Source organism: Denticeps clupeoides, chromosome 19 (genome assembly GCF_900700375.1).
Source record: "Denticeps clupeoides chromosome 19, fDenClu1.1, whole genome shotgun sequence".
NCBI lineage: Eukaryota > Metazoa > Chordata > Actinopteri > Clupeiformes > Denticipitidae > Denticeps > Denticeps clupeoides.
Window position 1 is genome coordinate 9,392,167 of NC_041725.1, and position 20,961 is coordinate 9,413,127.

The following is a 20,961-nucleotide window of genomic DNA, read 5'->3' on the forward strand; positions in this document are numbered from 1 at the left end:
GACAGCTTTCAGCAAATATGATGTGTTTGTCAAGGTAACGACGTCTGAATCAAATGCTTTCATTCAGTGCTGAGTTTGCAGAGATGTATTTAAAATTCCAAATGAAGTGCTCAGCTAAATGGAATCTGAGCCACGCAGTCTCAGCCAATAAGAAAGCTACTGTGTATTATTGAATCATACTTTCTTCAGTGTTTGTTTTCACCTTCCTCCTCTCTTACTGAACGTTGCAGAACTTGGCCCAAGTACGAACTGTAAAGGCAGCGCGTTCCAAAAAGCAGGCGCCTCAACTCTGAACACCAAAAGATGCAGTGGGGCAAGCGTCTGAGCCAGGCTTTATTTTTTGCGCATTTACATTCATTTCAAAAGGACCCACACACCGACACGGGTGCTCGGGGTACGCCAGCAATGCGCTCAGGGAGAGCCTGAGGCGTCTTTTACCTGCAGGGTGCAGAGTGTGGAAATCAGGCATGACCAGATGAAAAGAGCAAAGGGCGGCTATTTTGAAGGAACTAGAATATAAATTATGTGTTCGGTTATTTTTTTTGTTAAGTACTTAACTCCACATGTGTTCATTCGTAGTTTTGATGCCTTCAGTGAGAATCTACCAACGTAAATGGTCATGAAAATAAAGAAAACACATTGAATGAGAAGGTGTGTCCAGACTTTTGGCCTGGACTGTATAAAAAAATGCACACAGTGTATTGTGTATGTACTCTAAATACATTAATTCTTGAGATAAGTATGACGCTTAATACCTCATGAATGGGATGTAGTTTATTCCGAGCTCTTTAGTCATTTTGTTTTACCTTACATTTCAGTAATAGCAGTATGCTAAATCATAGTTAGCATACGATGTGTAGCATATGAAGGGTAAGGTTTGCAGATGTGTTATCACATCAACACTGACAGCACCGATACTTCGAAGTATTACTTACACTTACCAGCTACTCTCTATGATCTCTGCGGCTGAGTTATTTGTGTTGAAAACAGTTTATTTCTGCATTCGAAGACCACAGAGATTTGCTGAAACTGCCTGCAGCACGGGTACAGATTTGCTGTGCTGAACGGCACCCTCTGAAACGTTTGCCTCCCTCTTCCATTGGTTATTCCAGCCGTTTCCACCACAGGAAATTAATTAAAGTGGCACGGTCTGGCAGGAGTCCCGGCGGTTTGGTTTCTACAGCTGCTGTACTGATGGGGCGAGGATATTTAAGTGTGCACTCTTTGGGACCCTCAATTGAAAACGAAACCTTGGCAAGATATCGGCAATAGAATGAGCCACATATTTTCCGTGGACAAGCCTAGTGGTTTCTGTCCCACCTTATTCTGTCCATATCCAAGGAAATCTCATGCTTCTGCAGATGTGTGGAAGGCCTTCCTAGGAAAGAGCTTGACTTCCTGGGTGCTGGAATCAGCTCATTTGTAGTCTTTCTTACCGTGCTTTGTTTCGTCCAGGCTGCGGCGCGGCCCTTCTTTGAGCCTGAAAGAGGCTCATCATGCACGGGTGTAGAGATGAATGTGTAATTATCGTTCATTAACCGGGGAGACAATGTCCCGCCTATACTGGCTGCAGTGCAGCGTTATCTCCCCTTTTCCAGCCTTAGGCGGCCTGTCTAGGCTGAGCTCGTAGGATCCGCATTCCAGTCACAACAGTACAAGCTCTTTTTCTTCTCCGGGCCAGCTGCGCCATGAGGAATTGACCTGTGCCACTTCTGCCGGCATGCTCTGCCAGCATGTGAACAACCTCTCCATTTCTTTCTTTTTTTTATATATGAATAATTCCTGTCTACACATCTACATATTACTAGCCATTGACACGATGAAAAAGGACTTTGTATCAAGATTTGATAGTGTACTGTTCGGCATTCGGGGAATTTCATTTTATCTGAAGGCAGTGTCAGCATGTATAGATGCTGAGGAGAAACTTGGCACCAATCAAGATTATATAAATGCTCTAAAAATGCAGTCTAATCCAACGAAGCGAGCTGTTGAAGAGCTGGTGTTTAAAGCGACGTAGAAAACTGAGACCGTCGGTCAATTCTTAGATTGGTGGGTGACGCTGAGATGACAGAAGTCGGCTGACGTGCGCCTTTCTGGAAAGATGGATGCCTGAGGGGCTTGGTGAGCACAGCTTCCCTGGACCTGCATCGATCGAAAGGGCACATGGAATTGGCAGAGCTAAAAAGCGAGGTCGGTAACCAACCTGTGGTGCGACCCAAACTTCATAAACAACATAGATAAATAGCTATGTTAGATAAATAGCTATATTAGATTAATAGCTATATTAGAGCAGGGCCTGCATGCAGAAGAACCGTCTGCGGAAATGAGTAGTAAATTCTTATTGAAATATTTTAAAACTTTAAGGATAAACTCATACCTGTGATTACACCAAGGAAATAGCTTGCCATATATGGATACCACAGAGCCATCTCACTTCTTAACAATGACCTTAAAGTTCTTTGTAAGGTATTGGTATAGGGTATATATTTAACACAGATGTTCACTCTGATCAGAATGGCTTTGTCAGGGGCAGGCAAGGCTTTCACAATATTCAAAGAGAATCTGGGTGTGACCATACTGCCACTTTGCTATTAGATGCTGAAAAATTATGTATGCCTTGTGTTTGGAAAACCGAAACAACATGTGTTTCACATCACAATGGCTGAGGGGTCGGATGCACAATGAAAAGCAAGCTTGACAGACATGGGCAATTTTCTGGAATATAACAATCAAAATAAATGATTAGAAATGACTTAGCCAAACTGATATTTTTTATGTTGCAATTTTTTTCCTCTCCCTATCTTTTCTTTTTCTTTTTTTTGCATCTGTATTTGTGTTAACATGCTCCTGTAATTAATATTAATATGTAATGTTGTAATTAATATGTATATTGATAATAGGGTGGCATTGCTAACACATGGCCTAGATAGAACTATCTTTATAAAGGAAAGTTTGCTTTATTACTATAGTATTTTTTACATCTGAGAGGCAACAGCACAAATACACAAAAACTCTAAATGTAAATGTACATAATGCATTACAACTTGTAACACTGTCAAATTGTGTCATGCCTTTCAACAGCATAAGAAGAAGAACCAAGGGCAAATCAGAGGTGTGAACTTCATGGTGCTTTAAAATGACTGAAGCAGATGAATTTTTCACTGAAACATTAAGCCTGGCCAACAACCACTAAAGCTTTAAGGCTTTTCATTTACTTTAAATCCATACAGAGTAGAGGAAATATGCCCCTACCAGGACAACAAAAATCAGGACATCAATTCAAAATCAATGATCTGGCGAGACTTCAAGGCGACGCCTGAATTTTTTGTAGAAACTGGGCACTAAATTCCCTATGATGTCTACTAAACACTCCGGCACAGGAGAGTGTTGCATCTGATTGCATCTAAAATCTCTTTATGGTGGCCTGCTGAGTTTACGCCACTCTGAACAGCAAGTGCCATGGGTGCCAGTGCCCATCCCTGGCCATTGGAGGCAAGGCATCCTGGGTGGGGAGCACACACCATTCACACTCACTCCTATGGCCAATTTAGATTCACTGATCCACCTAGCATGCATGCTTTTGAATGGTGGGAGGAAACCAGATAATCCATCAGAAACCCACACCATTCAAACTTTGCACACACAAAGCCGGGGCCTGAATTTAAACCCTCCAGGCTGTTAGTTGACTGTAGCTGGAAAAGTTTTGTTTTCAATATTTCTAGAAAATGTAGATTTTTTTCATGGAATCCTTAAGAGAAAAACCGCAAGTTATTAGGGCCATTTTGATTTCCACGATGCTGAAAACGTGGACAGAATCGCGGCATCCAACAAATAAAACAGAATACGCTGTAAAACGCTGCAGCCCACTACACGTGTTTTCGGGTGAGGCAGGACGCAATGTGTGGCGAAGAGGCTGTCAGTGCCGAATCTGTGCCCGATCAGTTCCGCACATGCTTACGCATATGTGCATATACACAGCATTTAGACTTTGCTCTCTGGAACACCAGAGTCCTCAGAAAACTACAGAATTCAACTCGTAGTGCTAACTTTAGAGTAAAAATTTTTATGAATCGGAAGAACATATTCGACGACCACTTACAGTCAATAACTTGTATCAGAAAGAGAGAAAAGAAGAAAACTAAAGCGATTTGCTCATGCCAACAAATCAGCTGATTCAATAGGTGTTTTTATTAATATGGTTCCAGTTCATTATGCAAGTGGGCACAACTTTTTTTTTGTATTCCAGGTCTTCCTAATGTTTCTTTATTTGAAGCACTTTTATTTTACAAAAGGAAGAATGCTTAATATTGTGAAATAGTTCTTTGCATGAAATGCACATTATTATTTATGGTTTACAAAAGCAAAGAGTAAATGCCCAGGCACTTTGTTGTACAGTGATTAAATGGGATTAGCCATATTGCAGGTTATTTTTCCCCGCCTACTCCATAATCACATAGTTTTAATACATATGTTAATACACATGGTTAATACATATGTTCATAACAGAAAACAAGGAATTTAGGAAAAAAGAAAACAGATTTCATAGGGCCCTATGTTATAATAGGCCACCACTGGGGGCAGTGGTGGCCTAGCGGTTAAGGGAGCGGCCCTGTAATCAGAAGGTTGCTGGTTCGAATCCCGAGCCGCCAAGGTGCCACTGAGGTGTCACTGAGCAAAGCACCGTCCCCACACACTGCTCCCCGGGCGCCTGTCATGGCTGCCCACTGCTCACTCAGGGTGATGGGTTAAATGCAGAGGACAAATTTCACTGTGTGCACCGTGTGCTGTGCTGCTGTGTATCACATGTGACAATCACTTCACTTAACTTAATCCTAAAACAGAAACTCTTTTTTTCCTCATTATTTTTCACAAAAATTAATTAAAAATGAATTTAAATAGAAAACACAACAGAACAATTCTATATTGTGCATTTGTCAAATTCTCTATTTGCAGCAATTACTGCTTGAAAAAAAACCTAATAATTAGACTTGCATTAAATATAGCATTCCATTGAAACTGAAGACTAATTGTTGCTGATAATTGGCCCCTGTAATTTTATGCAGATATTCCAACATTAACATGAACAATGTCTGGATAGTATTTTTGATTAATTTAATGTTAAATGAATGCCCAGAATCAGTGTTTCATTCTTTTTACAGTGTAGACCATTGAAAAGAACCCCCTCTACCTCTCTATGCCCTCTTGGCATCTTTGCCCTACATTTCTCTCAGGTGGCAGGTCTGTGTTCTTTTCATTTCCAGCCCAAAGTGATTACTAACGATCCATTCTCCCTCAGTGGCCCAGTGCTGGGTCCTCAGTGCTGATAGGATCCGGAGATTATCACATTAGACCCAGTGGAATCTAATCCGCCGGGCTACCTTGCAGGGAAAGGATGTGAGAGGTCCAGCAGCAGAGCAGACAACAGTCTCCTAAATGAGCGAATAAACAACACAGACCTGAGAGCACCCTTGCTTTCACCAGCCAGGACTGACGAGTGGCCCTTAACTGTAACAGTCAGCATTTCCAATGTTTAGCAGTAAAACCACACAGTGGAAGAGTCGAGAGAAACTATTTAAAGTCAGTGCACTTAACCTTTATTTAATTATATTAATAATGATATTATCCATGGATCCAGCCACTGGGGACGCATGTGACAGTGTATTTCTTGGTGCCGGTCCCAAGCCCGCGTAAATGGTAGGGTTGTGTCACAACACCAAAGAAGGGGAGGACCCAGGTGAAGGTGCTCCAACACAAACCATTTTATTTAAACTGGGCAAACACATAGTGTTCTACTTGGGCCAAATGGAATTGGTAAAGGGAAAAGGAAAGCTTACACTCATTCCGGGGAACACACACACACACTCACACAATGCAAATTTGCGTGCACACACTCCAACAACACATACAGTAAAGGCCAAACATTTGGACACACCTTTTCATTCAATATGTTTTCTTAATTTTCATGACCATTTACGTTGGTAGATTCTCACTGAAGGCATCAAAACTATGAATGAACACATGTGGAGTTATGTACTTAACAAAAAGTGGAGACCTGACCTCCACAGTCACCGGACCTGAACCCAATCTAGGTGGTTTGGGGTGAGCTGGACCGCAGAGTGAAGGCAAAGGGAACAACAAGCGCTAAACACCTCTGGGAACTCCTTCAAGACTGTTGGAAAAGCATTTCAGGTGACGACCTCTTGAAGCTCACCCCCATGCCAAGAGTGTGCAAAGCAGTAATCGGAGCAAAGGGCGGATATTTTGAGGAAACTAGAATATAAAACATGTTTTCAGTTATTTCACTTTTTTTTGTTAAAAAAACACAGCCATGGACAGAACAATAAAACTGGACCCGGAACACTGATGCAGGTATTCCTGGTAATCGGGAAGAGGTGGGACATGCCCCGAGAGGTGGGACATGCCCCAATTGATCCACTATGGTGACCCCTAACAGGAGGATGTTATCCATGTACTCCACGGTACCTCAAATGTCATTTTCTCATGTAAGTCACTCCTAAGTTGTATTGTTGCTAACTGAACCATCAACCATATTATTACAATGTGCTGTTATAATATGCAGTTAATCAGAGAGTAATCCCCTTTTAGCTTGGGTTTGGTTTGTAACAATACTTTACAGGTAACAAAAAATTGAGCCTTTTTTGTTGTTGAACTGGAGTCTTACAGATGCTATTGAACAGCATACTCTTAAAGAAGCAAGACAGGAACACAGGAAGGTGGATGTACCGGCTAAATAAGGGGATGATGAAACAGTTTGACAAAGCCAGCTATCAAGATAACTATACAACATAAAGATTACTTCAAAATTAGTTTATTTAAATCCAGGTCACATGAGTATGTCACCTTATGGATGTTAGAATAGATATTTTAATAGAGACTATGTTAATGTATTGGAATTAAGTTAACAACATATACACAAAAATGCTGAGAAACGTATTTGTATAATAAATGCTTTTTACAGCGTTATTAAACTAATAGTGAGTACATATAGTTTAGTTGGCTCATTATTTTCTTTCAGTTCATTATGCATGGACGGATGTTATGTATAAATGCTGACAGAGAATTTAAAAATGTGTAGCAATTGGTCCCATGCTCATTTTCAAATGTATCTTTCCTTCCCTGGTGAGGTCATTTATTCTCTTACCATCTCATTAGCATATATATTTTTTTATTAATTAATGGTGGACAGGTAAATGTGAAAAGTGGGGGAAAAGGCACTGTTCCTCTTGAACTACCACCTCATGTCTGGCCTGAAATTCCTCCACATAGTCTCAGTGTGTCCTCATTACCAATAGCCTTGAGGCTCCTCCAAGCTCTTAATTATGGTACTACAGAGCGTAAAACTATGGTAACATGCCCGAATTCATCGGATCAGGGCCTGACATAACCTGGTACCTGGAGTAGCTGACAGGGGGAGATATTCAAATGTGTAAACATCAGCACACATCATATGATAGATCAAAACTGGCATACATGAGAGCAGGGTTGTTCTTGCTGAACGTTAAACTTCTTGAGCACACGCTGAGCACAAACACTTTGGCCAGTGTCCATTTCTTCTGCCTCATTAGTGGTGCTAAGTTCTTGCTGGACTGAAAAGGGTGTCTCATGTCTCAGCGGTGCAGCCATCGCTCCTTCTCAGCATTCCTCTTAATTCAATTTGCCCTTGAGGGCAGCAGGGTTGAATGTAACGCCTTACACAGACACTACACTACATCAGACGCTGTAAAGCATGGAAAGGCAAACCACTTTTACTAAATCGTTGTCCTGTCATTAACACCACCAGACACATCACACAATGTTCTCAGTGGATAATGGTTAAATGGTTTAGTGGGTAAATGAAAGAGAGAAGGGGGTGGGGAGAAACTTGGGGGTGAGAAATGGCGAGAGAGGATTCCAAATGCACTAGTGGGCAGTGGTTCACCTAGCGGATGTGGAAATGGATCCGTAATCAGAAGGTTGTTGGTTTTAAGCCAGGGTGCCACTGAGGTGCCACTGAGCAAAATACTGTCCCCACACACTGGTCACCGTGCGCCTATCATGGCTGCTCACTAAGGGTGATGAGTTAAATGCATAGGACACATTTCATTGTGCTGCAGTATAATAATATATACTGCCAAGTTCAGCTTGCAAGATGTACAGGACAGGCCAACATTTTGGACACACTTTCTCATTCAATGAGTTTTCTTTATTTTCATGTCCATTTACATGGTAGATTCTCACATAAGAATCAAAACTATGAATGAACACAAGTGGAGTTATGTACTTAACAAAAAAAGGTGAAATAACTGAAAACATGTTTTATATTCTACTTTCTTCAAAATAGCCGCCCTTTGCTCTGATTACTGCTTTACACACTCTTGGCGTTCTCTCGATGAGCTTCAAGAGGTCGTCACCTGAAATGGTTTTCCAACAGTCTTGAAGGAGTTCCCAGAGGTGTTTAGCACTTGTTGGCCCCTTTGCCTTCACTCTACGGTCCAGCTCACCCCAAACCATCTCGATTGGGTTCAGGTCCGGTGACTGTGGAGGTCAGGTCTCCACTTTTTGTTAAGTACATAACTCCACATGTGATCATTCATAGTTTTGATGCCTTCAGTGAGAATCTACCAACGTAAATGCTCATGAAAATAAAGAAAACACATTGAATGAGAAGGTGTGTCCAAACTTTTGACCTGTACTGTATGTCAACAGTAGGAAGTTGTGCCATTTAAGGCTTTAGATTATTCCGACTGCTATATGCTGCTATCTTGTGGCCATACAGGATGTGTTTAAATGGGCTGGAACATCATGTGAGCAATTGTGCTTAAACTTTGTATAAATCAAGCCCGGATTTCAGAATAGACAGAACCACCAAGTTTGGTTCTGTATCTTTCTGTGTCTTCATGCCAGATGTTTTGCCAGCTTTATGTCACTAGGATGGCTGAGGGATTAAGGTGTTGGATTTAAGATCTACTGAACACATGTCTGCGTGGGTTTGAACCCCACTCCTGTATTCATGTTTGTGTCTTGGTGGCATTTTTAGCGATTCTTACAAAACAGGTTATTTTCCACGACGGCTAATGTCTCATATCTTTTTGGCAGGTTCTGTCCGGAGTCTCCACAGCGGATCAACTGGTCAAGTTGTCCACTCAAAGAAATGTTTTAGGCTGGATGCCACAACCCTCCCCAAGGCTATTTGGCTGGTGCCATCTAATGTTCAAACCGATAGCTATTGGATAATTTTGTTTTTTACTTTACCCCAGCAGCCCAATCCCTGTACTTTTTGCAGAATATCAGTCTGTCCTTGATGCTTTTCTTGGAGAGAAGTGGCTTCTTTGTGGCCCTTTATGACACCAGGCCATCCTCCAAAAGTGTTCGCCTCACTATGTGTGCAGATGCACTCACACCTGCCTACTGCCATTCCTGAGCAAGCTCTGCACTGGTGGCAGCCCGATCCCCACCCTAATCTTCACAACACTTCAACTTCTTTCCTTTAAGTTTTTGATTATCCGAAAATTGGTTGATTTACTTTACTTTATTTTGCAGACGCTTTTATCCAAAGTGGCTTACAAGAGGAAGAAACCAGCAATTCTTGGTCGATTTCTATAGATTTTGAGTTTACAAAACTAAGATAAGGCCTAACTTGTCACAAAAAGAACATGCTCGGAAATTGTTAAGTGCTAGACGAAGAAAAACTTTTTTTTATATTTATTTGTGCAGTATGTGTGCATGTGCATGTTAGATTTGTCTGAAATACTTTTTAAACAAGTGGGTTTTCACCTGCTTCTTAAAGGTGGTAGTAGTCTTGGCTAGTCGTGTGGAGGAGGGCAAGTTGTTCCACCAGCCAGGGACTGAGAACAGAGTCGATTGGAATCGGAGACCCTGTGAAGAGGGAATTTTCAGTCTCATTTCATTTGCAGATCTGAGAGGGTGTGCAGGAGTGTAGCAGGCTAGTAGTGTATTGATATAGGAGGGTGCAGTTCCATTTACAGCCCTGTAGGCAGCATCAAGGATTTAAACTCAATGCGAGCAGCTACTGTGAGCCAGTGGAGAGAGGTAAGAAGAGGCATAACATGGGTGTATTTTGGCTGGTTGAAGATGAGACGGGCTGCCACATTTTGGACCATTTTATGGTGACTGCAGAGGCTCCAGCCAGGAGAGAGTTACAATAGTCGAGTTTTGAGATGACCACTGCCTGGACGAGGAGCTGTGTAGCCTGTTGTGAAAGAAAAGGCCTAATCTTGCAAATGTTGTAGAGAATGTTAGTAGCAACAATATCCTTTTTAATGCAACTCAATGACGACTGCACGTGTTCCCTTGCAGGTAACCATGGTTAACAGAAGAAAAACAATGATTTGAAGCATCACCCTCATTTTAAAGCAACCAGTCTGCTATTATAACTCAATCAGCATGACCGAATGATCTCCAGCCTTCTGCTCCTCAACACTCTCAGTTGTGTTAATGAGAGGATCACTGAAATTATCTCAGTAGGTCCTTTTGTGACAGGGCTGAAATGCGTTTTTTTCATGGCAAAGAGGGACTTTAAAATGCATATGATCTCCCATTCTGGAATATACGCAAATTTGCATAATAAAAAGGGAAGCAGCAAACTTTGTGAACTTTGCCATTCTCTAAATTCTCGTCCTCGACTGTAGTACTCATGTTGATGTCTTGGCAACATCTTTATCGATCCTCAGAAGATGGGCTCTTTTAAACTGTGGCTCACAACAAGTATTTAAGACACCGAGGTCTGCGTGTCCAGCGGTGACTCCCAGAACAGATCATGAAGCTCTTGTGGTAATTTGCTCCACAGGAACTTTTTCCCCTTCTTCTGCGCTCTATGGATAGGATGGCAATATCGCTTCTCCGCTGTTTTGACGATGCCATCTAACTCTCAAACTGTCAGCAGGGTTAAGTCTGTATACCTTTGACCTTAAGGTCAAAGACGTTTGGCATCAGTGCTACAGCTTTCAATCCAGGAACCGTACTCATGCATTTACTGATGTCCTTGTAAACGACCAGTTAAGCACACGCTGCCACCTTGTGCCCACACAATGCAATACAGGATTAGTTTCACTGGGGCTGGAGCATTGACTATAGTCCTTAAACGGTGTATAATGCACGCTAAATGGAATAAAACCTTTGGAATTTTGACTATTGGTATTGATTTATTCATAAATGTTTCTATGTTAACACTGTTCATGTACATCTATAAGTTGATTACATTTCAATTGAATTAAATAAAATGCAATGCAATGTTAAACTAATCAGTACTAGTGTAATTTCAAAGATTTGTCAAATCCCTATTTTGTGAGTCTGATGTTTGTATAATTAACTGTTACACCAAACTGGTACATTATTGGATAAACATTACAATTTGAAGTTGTAAAACTGTGGAGAATAGTATAAAAACTCTCTCTCTACACACAAAAGCACTGTATTCAAACCACTTCAACTTGATGTTGCCTGGCAGAAAGAGGCACGGCACAATAGAGGTTAAAAGGATGAACAGTTTCTAATTTATTAACACCAGTAAATTATTATTGCAGTTACATGTGAGTATTGTATGTAAAAAAGGTACCAATGTTACAGAAAACCAAAATGAGAGACAGGAGGAAAAGACAGAAAAAAGACAGAAAAGCCTGAACCAAGCTTCAGAGACATCACCTGATCCAGGAGAAAAATGGGTAGAGCGAAGACTCAGGAACTGGAAGGCCCAGTTCCCGATGGAAAAGAAGCTGAGAAAAAAAAACAGCTACCACACGTGAACATCCTTTATACAAATTGTCACAGACCAATCAGAATTTGTTGTTTCTGTCTTATCCCGCCCCCAGTATCTCCCGTCTGGGGCAGACAAAGGCAGGGCGGGGTATCGCAAAAACCCATGGCTGGTATTTCACACCTCTTGCAATTTGACAAAGATATGGAAAACGGAGGTGTTGAACCTCTACGTAAAACAGAATTGCAGAAACGTCATGGCCCTGCGACGTCCCATCTTACAAAGTCAAATAGGTATATGGTCACAAGGCATTTCAAGTTCATGCTAGGACACTAATTGCAGATTAGTGTCTAGAAGGGGGAATTGATGGGGGGAAGTGTCTAGAAGGGGGAATTGGTGTTAACTCTCGCTGTATTTTCTTCAGCTAAAGAAACACGTAATTATGCACGAGCGAACGACACTAATGATTCGTGCCTGTGTTTTCTCTGTTAAATACAGGTTAGAATAGTGCACCACTATTTCTAAATACACCCAAAGCGGCAGGTATCACATGGTTAGGAGTTAGTAAAAGTGTGAGACACGCGTAGTTCAGTGAAATGGTGGCCGCACCATGCACATTTCTTTGTTCGTGTTACTACTGCCAGGTAGATTGAGTGTATTATTTATGTGTATGTGTACATATGTTAACACCACTGATGTGCTGCGGGATGGGAAAATACTGGAAAGATTCTGTTAAAGGTGCTTCTGAAAGTAATTATTGCATTCATATTGACTATTTTGTACTATTATGAAAAGGGTTGTTTGATGGGTTGAAAGTACAGGTATGTGTGTTGATTCTGTAAAGGGGTATAGTAGCTGTTGAAAATATGCTTCACAGAGACATACATTATGCAATAATGGAGACAACAATAAATATGGAAATAAAGTTTGTTTATTTAGGCTGAACTTTAGTAATGAACAGCGTTATACATGCTTAAAAGAAATGACACTGAGTATACTCTTTTAGTGTGTGTTAAATGCAAAAGCATGTATGGTTAAGAAGTTTACATTAGAAGTGTATGTAGGAGATCTGCACGTCTCCCTCAATCAAGATCATGTCAATTTGTGTGAACTGCTGGTAGCGATGGATGAAGTTGCACATGTGCTGCCCATTGACATAGACCTTAAATCTCCAATTTCCACACCGTATGGATAACTGGGGGAAAAAATACAGGAAGATAAAACATTTTTATTTTTATGAAAAAGAGGTGAATAAAAGAGCTTACATCAAAGTATTGGCCCTCTTGGAAGGGGTTGAAGAAGATTTCTTGTTCTTCCTGCCCCCATAATCCTCCAAGTTGGCTGTTCCTCACCACGATACCCTCCAAGATTCTGGGATTTAAGTGAAAGGCAATGTCCCGGGTGCCTCCCACTATAAAGTTAATGCAAAACCTGCAATATAGAAAACATAGTTACATAAGTGATTTATAATTGTTAGTATGCCTCCAAATGACACTGCATCCAAATTACCAGTAAGGAATTGTGGCAAAATAAAGCAAATTATTGCCTTATTTGTAAAATTATTTTTTTTTACATTTTAATGCATTTACAATTAAAAGGCAATTATAAAAAGCAAATATTCAATATTCAAAAGCAAAAAAAGCATAACCAATACAAATGCATAAAAAATTATTTGACTATTAACAAACCTATTAGCTCCATATGGGACCATTCCTCTAATAATGATTGTCCTTTTTGATGACATTCCTCCGGGGATCATGTTGGAGAATGGGATTGTCTAAAACAGAAATGAATAGAGCAGTCAGTTCTGCTGTGTGAATTTCACAATGTTTATTGTTCATTTGTTTCTCCCTGTGGCACATTACTCACTGGGTTGTAGATGGGCTGTCCACCCATTATCTGCAATAAAGCACAGTAAATATATGCATGCAGAGCAATTTAACTTTATATCATGGTGATGAGCTTTTATTAATTAACACTTACCGGTAGGTTCCCTCCTCCCTGTCATCAACAGAAATTTAGAAAAGAAAAACAATCTAATTAAAGATGTTAAGCTGTGTCCAGCCTATATGGAAACTGCTTACTCACCCCCATAATGCCCATGTCTCCTGGATATCCACCTGGCGGCTGGTAATTATGGTAAATATGGTAACAAGCATGTACATTACACTTGGCAACACACAGGCTTGGTTAAATGGAGAGTAATCAAGTCTTACCATTCCACCCACTGGGTATCCTCCCTAAAGAAGACATAAGCATAGTTAAAAAAAACAGAATGAACAGAATGATATTAAATTATTTTCTGATGGATTATATTAAACCATGGATCACATATGCAACCACATGCCACAGGGTTCTTACCCCCATGCCACCACCCATTCCTGGATAGAATTCCTGGAATGGCAGTAGGAACAGGACTGCATTAATAGCAATATCATGTGTGCAGCTAATGTCAATTTTAATATGTAATCTAACCAAGCAAGAATAATAAGTGAACTTACTCCCGTTCCTCCAGCTGGATATCCCCCCTAAACATTTGATAAGAATTGTAACTCTTTGTATGGAGTATATAGGGCAGGAATGAGGTAAGAATGTAGAATATTACAGTGAAACACAGATACTTACTCCCATTCCACCTGAGAAACCCTAGCAAGCATAAAGAATATAAAAAAAAAGTTGTTATACTGAGCACATGTAATAATGTAAATGTATGTAGTCTAAGGAGCATATAGAAGAAAATGGAAGCAATTCTCACCCCTATAATGTTGATTGTCTGCACCTGCACATCTCCAGCAATCTTCAGGGCACACACTCTTTCCACAGGGAGGCGGTGCTGGTACAGGTGATACTCCTTCCCATTCACGTTTATCTGGAACAGGCATTTACTGTAAAACTGCATGCGGTGCACTGATGATACACTGATGATGATGTAGTGATACACTGACCATTTTTATTTCATTTATCAAGGTATGAGACAGATTAAGACAACTGATTATATAACATACAATGCATCCAGAATTTATTCGCAGCAAATCACTTTTCCCCATTTTGATATGTTATAGCCTCAAGCTTGGCACACCTATCCTTGGCCAGCTTCTCCCATTCCTCTTTGCAGCTAGCTGTATCAGGTTGGACGGGGAGCCTTGGTGCACAGGCATGTTAAGATCTCTCCAGAGACATTCAGTCGGATTCAAGTCTGGGCTCTGGGTGCTCCAGTCAAGGAAAAGTTGTGCTAAAGCCACTACTGCTGAAAGAAGAACCATTCCAGTCTGAGTTCAAGAGCGCTCTGGAGCAGGTTTTTATCCAGGATCTTTCCCTCTATCCTGATTATTCTCCCAGTTCCTGCAGCTGAGAAACATCCCCACAGCATGATGCTGCCTCACTGTAGGTATGGTATTGGCCTGGTGATGAGTGGTGCCTGGTTTCCTCCAGACACCTGGCATTCACGCCAAAGAGTTCAATCTTTGTCTCATCAGACCAGGGGGTTTAGTTTCTCATAGTCTGAGAGCCCTTCAGGTGACAATTCCTCAAACGTGTTTTGTGCTCTGATTGTCAACTGTGTGACTCTATATAGACAGGCGTGTGCCTTTCCAATCAACTGTTTTCCCATGAAGCTGCTGAAACATCTCATGGATGATCAGGGGAAACAGGATGAACCTTGCTTCATGGTAAAGGCTGTGAACATTTAAGTACATTGTGTTTCTCATTTTTTTATTTGTAATAAATGTTTTTCACAGTGTCATTATGGGTTGTTGTGTGTAGAATTCCATTCCGTATTCTAATAAGGCTGTAACATAACAAAATGTGGAAAACACGATGCGTGGTGAATACTTTCCAGATGCACTGAAGATCAATTACTATCATTATTATAATCAATAAACTATATATATATATATATATATATATATACACACACACACACACACACACACACACACACACACACACACACACACACTGACAAGAGTTTAAATATATATGTATATATACTGACAAGAGTTTAAATATATATATATATGTTTTTTGTTTTTTTTGATCACTGACCTGGTAGCCGTCACAACTGACTACAATTATCAGTTCAAAGGTTTCCCCCTTCCTGAAGGGCATATGGTGGACCTTCTCCTCCCTCTCCCACGACCCACTCTGGAAGGTGTTGAAAACCACCTTGTCCCAGCCATCGAAGCGAGGGTTGATATGAAGGCCAATGTCACTTCCATCAAACTCTCCACACTGCAGATTAACCTCGAACCTTCGGAGAATGCCAACCATTCCAGTGAATATAGCAGAGCTGACAATTTTCTGAAAACCTTGGAATTATATTTTTGGGTGTGTGCGGCTGATGTCGGGAACGGTGAGTGCAACGGTACATGTCCTCAATCAAAACCTGTAATCTTTAAACCTGTTATACTAAAAGCTGCTAAATCAACAATGCCTTGGTGGACATGTCAGAAGTGATTAGTTACTTTTTGCTCTCAACTGTGCTCCTGTTTGTCTTGCGACACAAAGGTGTTGGTGCCCTGTTTGATCTTATGCGGTTAGGATTAGGGTTAGGGTTGATATATCTCAACTATTCATACTTGCAGTAAATGGAGCTATAGCTCAATGGAGGCAGTTGTGAGTCGCTTCAAAGCATACCTGGTAATGTGGTGGTGAATGGTTCCCTGAATGTAGACAGACATCCCTGGCCTCAGACCCCCATAGATGGGTCCTACGTAGGGAATGCTCTAAACAGAACACACAAGAGTACTCATAAATGCATTCTATGTATTTATCATGTTGCTGGGAAGCAAACTGAGCGAGTACTCACTGGGTTGTAGATGGGCTGGTAACCTGGAGGAGCCACAAACATGGTGACCACCTATACATCCAGATGGACAGATGAACAGAAGTGATGTATTTTTGAAGAGAAAACATGGCATCTCTAAGACACGGGGTTTTATATGGGATTTCATGAAGGGAGGGGCCACACAGGACCAAGTACACTGCCAGGCATTATGTGCTGGGCATGTTTGCTTACTGCTATCAGTAAGCATAAGCACAGGCATACAGGAGTGGTCTGTCCATGAGAACAAAAGCTGGAGAATATAGGCTGAGGGTGAGTTCCTCTCTGTTGAAGGTGTCTGTCTGCAAAGCATTTACTCTCAGGATTATACTGACAAGAGTTTAAAAATGGAGAACAACTTGAGGACCATATATAAACGAAACCACAAGAAGCAGAACTGGAGATAATGTCCACCATGTATGCTATGTATAGGTTTGTGGTGCTAAAAGCCAGCATCATTATGCCTAGGCAAGGGTGTGTTTAATTAGATTGATAAAGACAAAGACAGCCTCTATAAGGCTTATCTACAGCCTTATCAAATGCTTACTCATAAGACTTCCAGCATCTGTAATAGATTATGTCCACTGTAATATGCGCTGTAACTCTCAATGCTAACGGCGCTATTCATGCAGGGGGTGACAAAGGGAAAAAAAGTGTTTCTTAAAACTAGTTGCTATTAATGAGAATGGAACAAGCCCAAATGAGTATTCACCTTTTTGTTCTACAAATGTATGGCAACCATAACTGCAATGCACTGAAAACAAAGGGAGAGGAGATGAGGATCGAGCTAATTTATCGGGTAATTTATGAGTTGATTAACCCATTACACTTTGGATTAGATACATCACTGGCAAACAGGGTATGAGCAATTCCACCCGTGGACGGTGGTCAAAGATCAAAATCTAAAAACAAACAATGTTGCCAGGATTGAGAAAACTGTGAAGTATTTTTGATATGTTGATGCCACATGTGGATGCTACTGTTGAGCAGTGAACAACATAATATGTACTTCAGTTCAACAATATATATTTTTATTCATAATCGAATTAATCTAATTAATGTCACTGTGTATCCACTGCTTATGGCAAAGGGAACAAACATCTTGCTCTCCCCGAAGTCAGGGCGGTTTCGAAGAGTCTCCTTGTGAGAGGTCAGCTGATCAACGTTTGTTTAAGCAAGGTGTTCCTGCCCTGCCTGTTTTTCCACTGTATGTGGAAAGAGCCCCACCTGTTTCAGGGGTGTGTTTTTTACATTTAGTAGCCAGCAACCACATGTGACCTGTAACCTTTAGGTTTCCCTGACCCACCGGGTGTAGTTTACACCCATGTGTTTTGCCTTCACTTTTAATTTTGGTGTCTTTATATATGCCTTGCCTTTCCTGACTCCTTTGTCACTTGTTATATGTGTACAAGCCGAATGTATGTCTGATTGCTGTTCCCTTACGGTGTTGAGCTCGCCAAGAGCAATTTACAATTGTCCGGCTTCACACCTCATGATTTCCGTATTTGTGGTACAGGATATTTCGATTCTAATACACTCACCAATACACTTTGGAGATTATTCTTCCAGCTGCCACCCATTCACATGTGTGCTGGGCAGTGTTGGGAAGATTACTTTAGAAAGGTAATTCAATACAATTCCGAGTTACCCTATTTAAAATGTAATAGTAGTGTAACTGTTTCAATTATTATATAAATAATTGTTACCCATTGTCACGACTGAGCGCAGAGACGGGACTTCTTGGCCAAGATTTATTAATAACCACAAAGTAAATGGCGCGTTGGCCAAAAAAAGGGAACATCAAAACAAGAACAAACCAAAACCAACCCTAGGGCGTGTGGCTATGGCCAGAACTGACACCAAAAACACAGCGTAAGTCTCTCTCTGTACACATTAATGCAGCCGCATCATCCTGTAGTTGTCTTCTGTATTTAGCAGGTCCAAATCACCCCTGCTCAATAGGATTAGGTAAAGATAAACCTGCCTCCAATATCTGGGGTAGTGCCTTGGTTTGGTCATTTCTTGGTGTTCACTGTTTTGCTATATGCTTTTTTTTTGGTTTGTCCAGCAACCATGCCATTGTTTCTTTTATTTAATTAAAACCTCACTCAATTAAAAGATGTCAAGCCTCCCTGCATGACATTATTGAACGTATTCATGTCATCTCATATCAACAAAAGACAAAAATTTGTTATGAATATCAAAGAAAGACAGCAAATTTACTCTCGACTTTTTCTTCACAAAATATATGAGGCAACAACTTTAGTGCTGTTAAAAATACTCAAATCTGTTTAATTTGTACTGAAACACAGGATTCAGTCAGATGACACACTGTCACATCTACATGATAATTTTTCTTCATTCATGTACCTCTACACTATGGGGGTCAACAGGCTTAAAGTCCCATGCACACACTAACATGATGGATAGAATTCCCATGAGCACACTTCATTTGTAGCAAAGGCCATCAGTCAGTATGGGAAGTACAAATACCTGTGAGCCAATTCCCTCAGTATACTACTGACACCCAGATATCTCATGAAAAATACAAGAAAAGAGCACTTTGCTGAAAATAACTATGATAAAAATATTTTTTAAAAAAGAAAGCAGAAGAAAAGAAACACACAAAAGCCATGTTGCATTTCTGTCTGCAAAGTGGTCATAATCCTCATTTGCATTTCTTTATATCTACCCTCAGAGAACGTTGAACATAAATACCCATCTGAATAAGCACAGAACATCTTACTATTTATTTCAAAGCTCTAATGACGAAAAATATATAGATATCTGTTGGTAAAATAAGTCATTATTTTCATTGTACATCCATATTGTCAAGCTTGTTGTTGGCGTTTAAATGGTACTTTGACCATATAAAACATGATATATATTAAATGTATTTCATTGCACAAAGAAGAAATATTATTTGTGCATGTAGTGATGTAAAGACCCTCATGTCATCATCAGGGTTGCCTCAGTAACATAATTACAATAGACGGTGAAAACGCAAATTTCGTTTTCTGTTAATTGTACAGTTATAAAATTCTGCAGCAGTGTGAAGGGTCACACAGTGTCATAAGACTTTTGAGTTCAGCAAGTTCAACAAGTTTTTCTGGCTGTTCCTATGTTAAACATGGGTTTGACAACCTCATCAGAATGTAGATCATTCTAGAAAAGGAACAAATCGAGCCAAGAATAATGGCTTCCCTCTAGTAGACAATGATGTCCTAACCATTTGTTCCACACCAAATAATTTGTAAGGGCATACGAAAGTACCAGAACTTAAGGTATAGATCAGGAACATCATCAATAAATAAATACAAATAAAAAATTGTATCAATTACATAGATGGAAATTTTTATAAAATGTGTAATAATGATCACTTCTTATTATAGCGCTTACAAAACCATTGATGAAGCACTTGTCTTAAGATGACCATTACGTGTAAAGTTGTGTTTAGGCACTGTGATGGATTCAGGTCCTTAGTGTGAGAGAGAGAGGAGAGAGAGGGGTAATGTTGGAGATCTGAATTATTATCACACAGAATTGAAGGCCATGAAGTGATTTTTTTTTTTTTTACAAATTTATATTTTAAAAACTCCTCTTCTCGGCTTCAAACTCCTCATTCACACTTCACTTGCAGGAAAGATGTGTTTGGCAATTTTTAGTTATTTTCCCATATATTGTTCTAATCCAAAATTATGCATTTTTTATCTCTCTGTCACACACTCACAGCACTCACAGCTTCAGTAATATATATACACACATGATGACAAAACACAGGTTTAGCTCAGTTGATCCTCATACTGCTTTCTGAAACAGTCTCCAGCTGGGAAGAAGTCCCAGCAGCGCTCCTGGTACATCTTCCAGACATATGACTCCTGAGGACAAAAGAATGAAGAAACATGAAGAAAACGATGCATACGCATTAAAAACAATGAAGTTAGAGTGAACCATACTTGTCCTGTGTGTTCTGTTTCATCTTTGTTGATCAAGTACATCAGGAAGAACCTGCAGAGAAATAAAAATGGTTGAAGGCTCTCTGTTTGATACAGCCTGACAGGACAAATACAACCACCCCCACACCTCAGGAATTCTTACTTTAAACAAAAAACTGACACACCCGGATTAAAAGCACACACAACAAAAATCTGTTCAGGCTACTGAGCATTTTATTCAAAGCAAGTCCAATAATATCATACTTTTATACCAGACTTAGCATTATGTGAGAACAAGGAATTGAGAAATTGTACTTGATTGCTTATAATACAATAATTTGGCACACTCACATGTAGTTGGCTAAATTATGTTCTTCCATCGTATGGGTTTCAAAGCCATGCGGAGTCGTGTCAAAGTAGTCGCTGCCAATTCCACAGATGAAGCACTTAGTCTGGGGGAAAAACAAAAAAACCCTCAAAAACTGCATTCT

General features: G+C 40.3%; 2 protein-coding genes across 5 annotated transcripts in view; both read right to left on the bottom strand.

Annotated features, from left to right (window-relative positions):
* Positions 1-12,761: 12,761 nt before the first annotated feature.
* On the bottom strand, positions 12,762-16,609 carry LOC114769518 (galectin-4-like). Its single transcript, XM_028962603.1, has 14 exons — positions 16,521-16,609; positions 16,349-16,437; positions 15,758-15,962; positions 14,469-14,582; positions 14,339-14,359; positions 14,215-14,241; positions 14,075-14,107; positions 13,930-13,953; positions 13,802-13,840; positions 13,697-13,714; positions 13,583-13,612; positions 13,402-13,490; positions 12,979-13,144; positions 12,762-12,908 (listed from the first exon to the last, which is right to left on the bottom strand). The coding sequence occupies exons 1-14, from the start codon at positions 16,560-16,562 to the stop codon at positions 12,762-12,764; spliced, it is 1,044 nt and encodes a 347-aa protein (XP_028818436.1). The 5' UTR covers positions 16,563-16,609.
* A 2,192-nt stretch (positions 16,610-18,801) lies between these two features.
* Positions 18,802-20,961, bottom strand: part of ryr1b (ryanodine receptor 1b (skeletal)) — a 57,290-nt gene continuing 55,130 nt past the window's right edge. For all 4 annotated transcript variants that reach the window (XM_028961912.1, XM_028961910.1, XM_028961911.1 and 1 more), the window contains 3 exons: positions 20,822-20,922; positions 20,492-20,543; positions 18,802-20,413 (listed from right to left, as the gene is read on the bottom strand). In XM_028961912.1, coding sequence (XP_028817745.1) covers positions 20,318-20,413; positions 20,492-20,543; positions 20,822-20,922 — 249 coding nt within the window. In that variant the 3' untranslated portion in view covers positions 18,802-20,317. The remainder of the gene's footprint in view (positions 20,414-20,491; positions 20,544-20,821; positions 20,923-20,961) is intronic.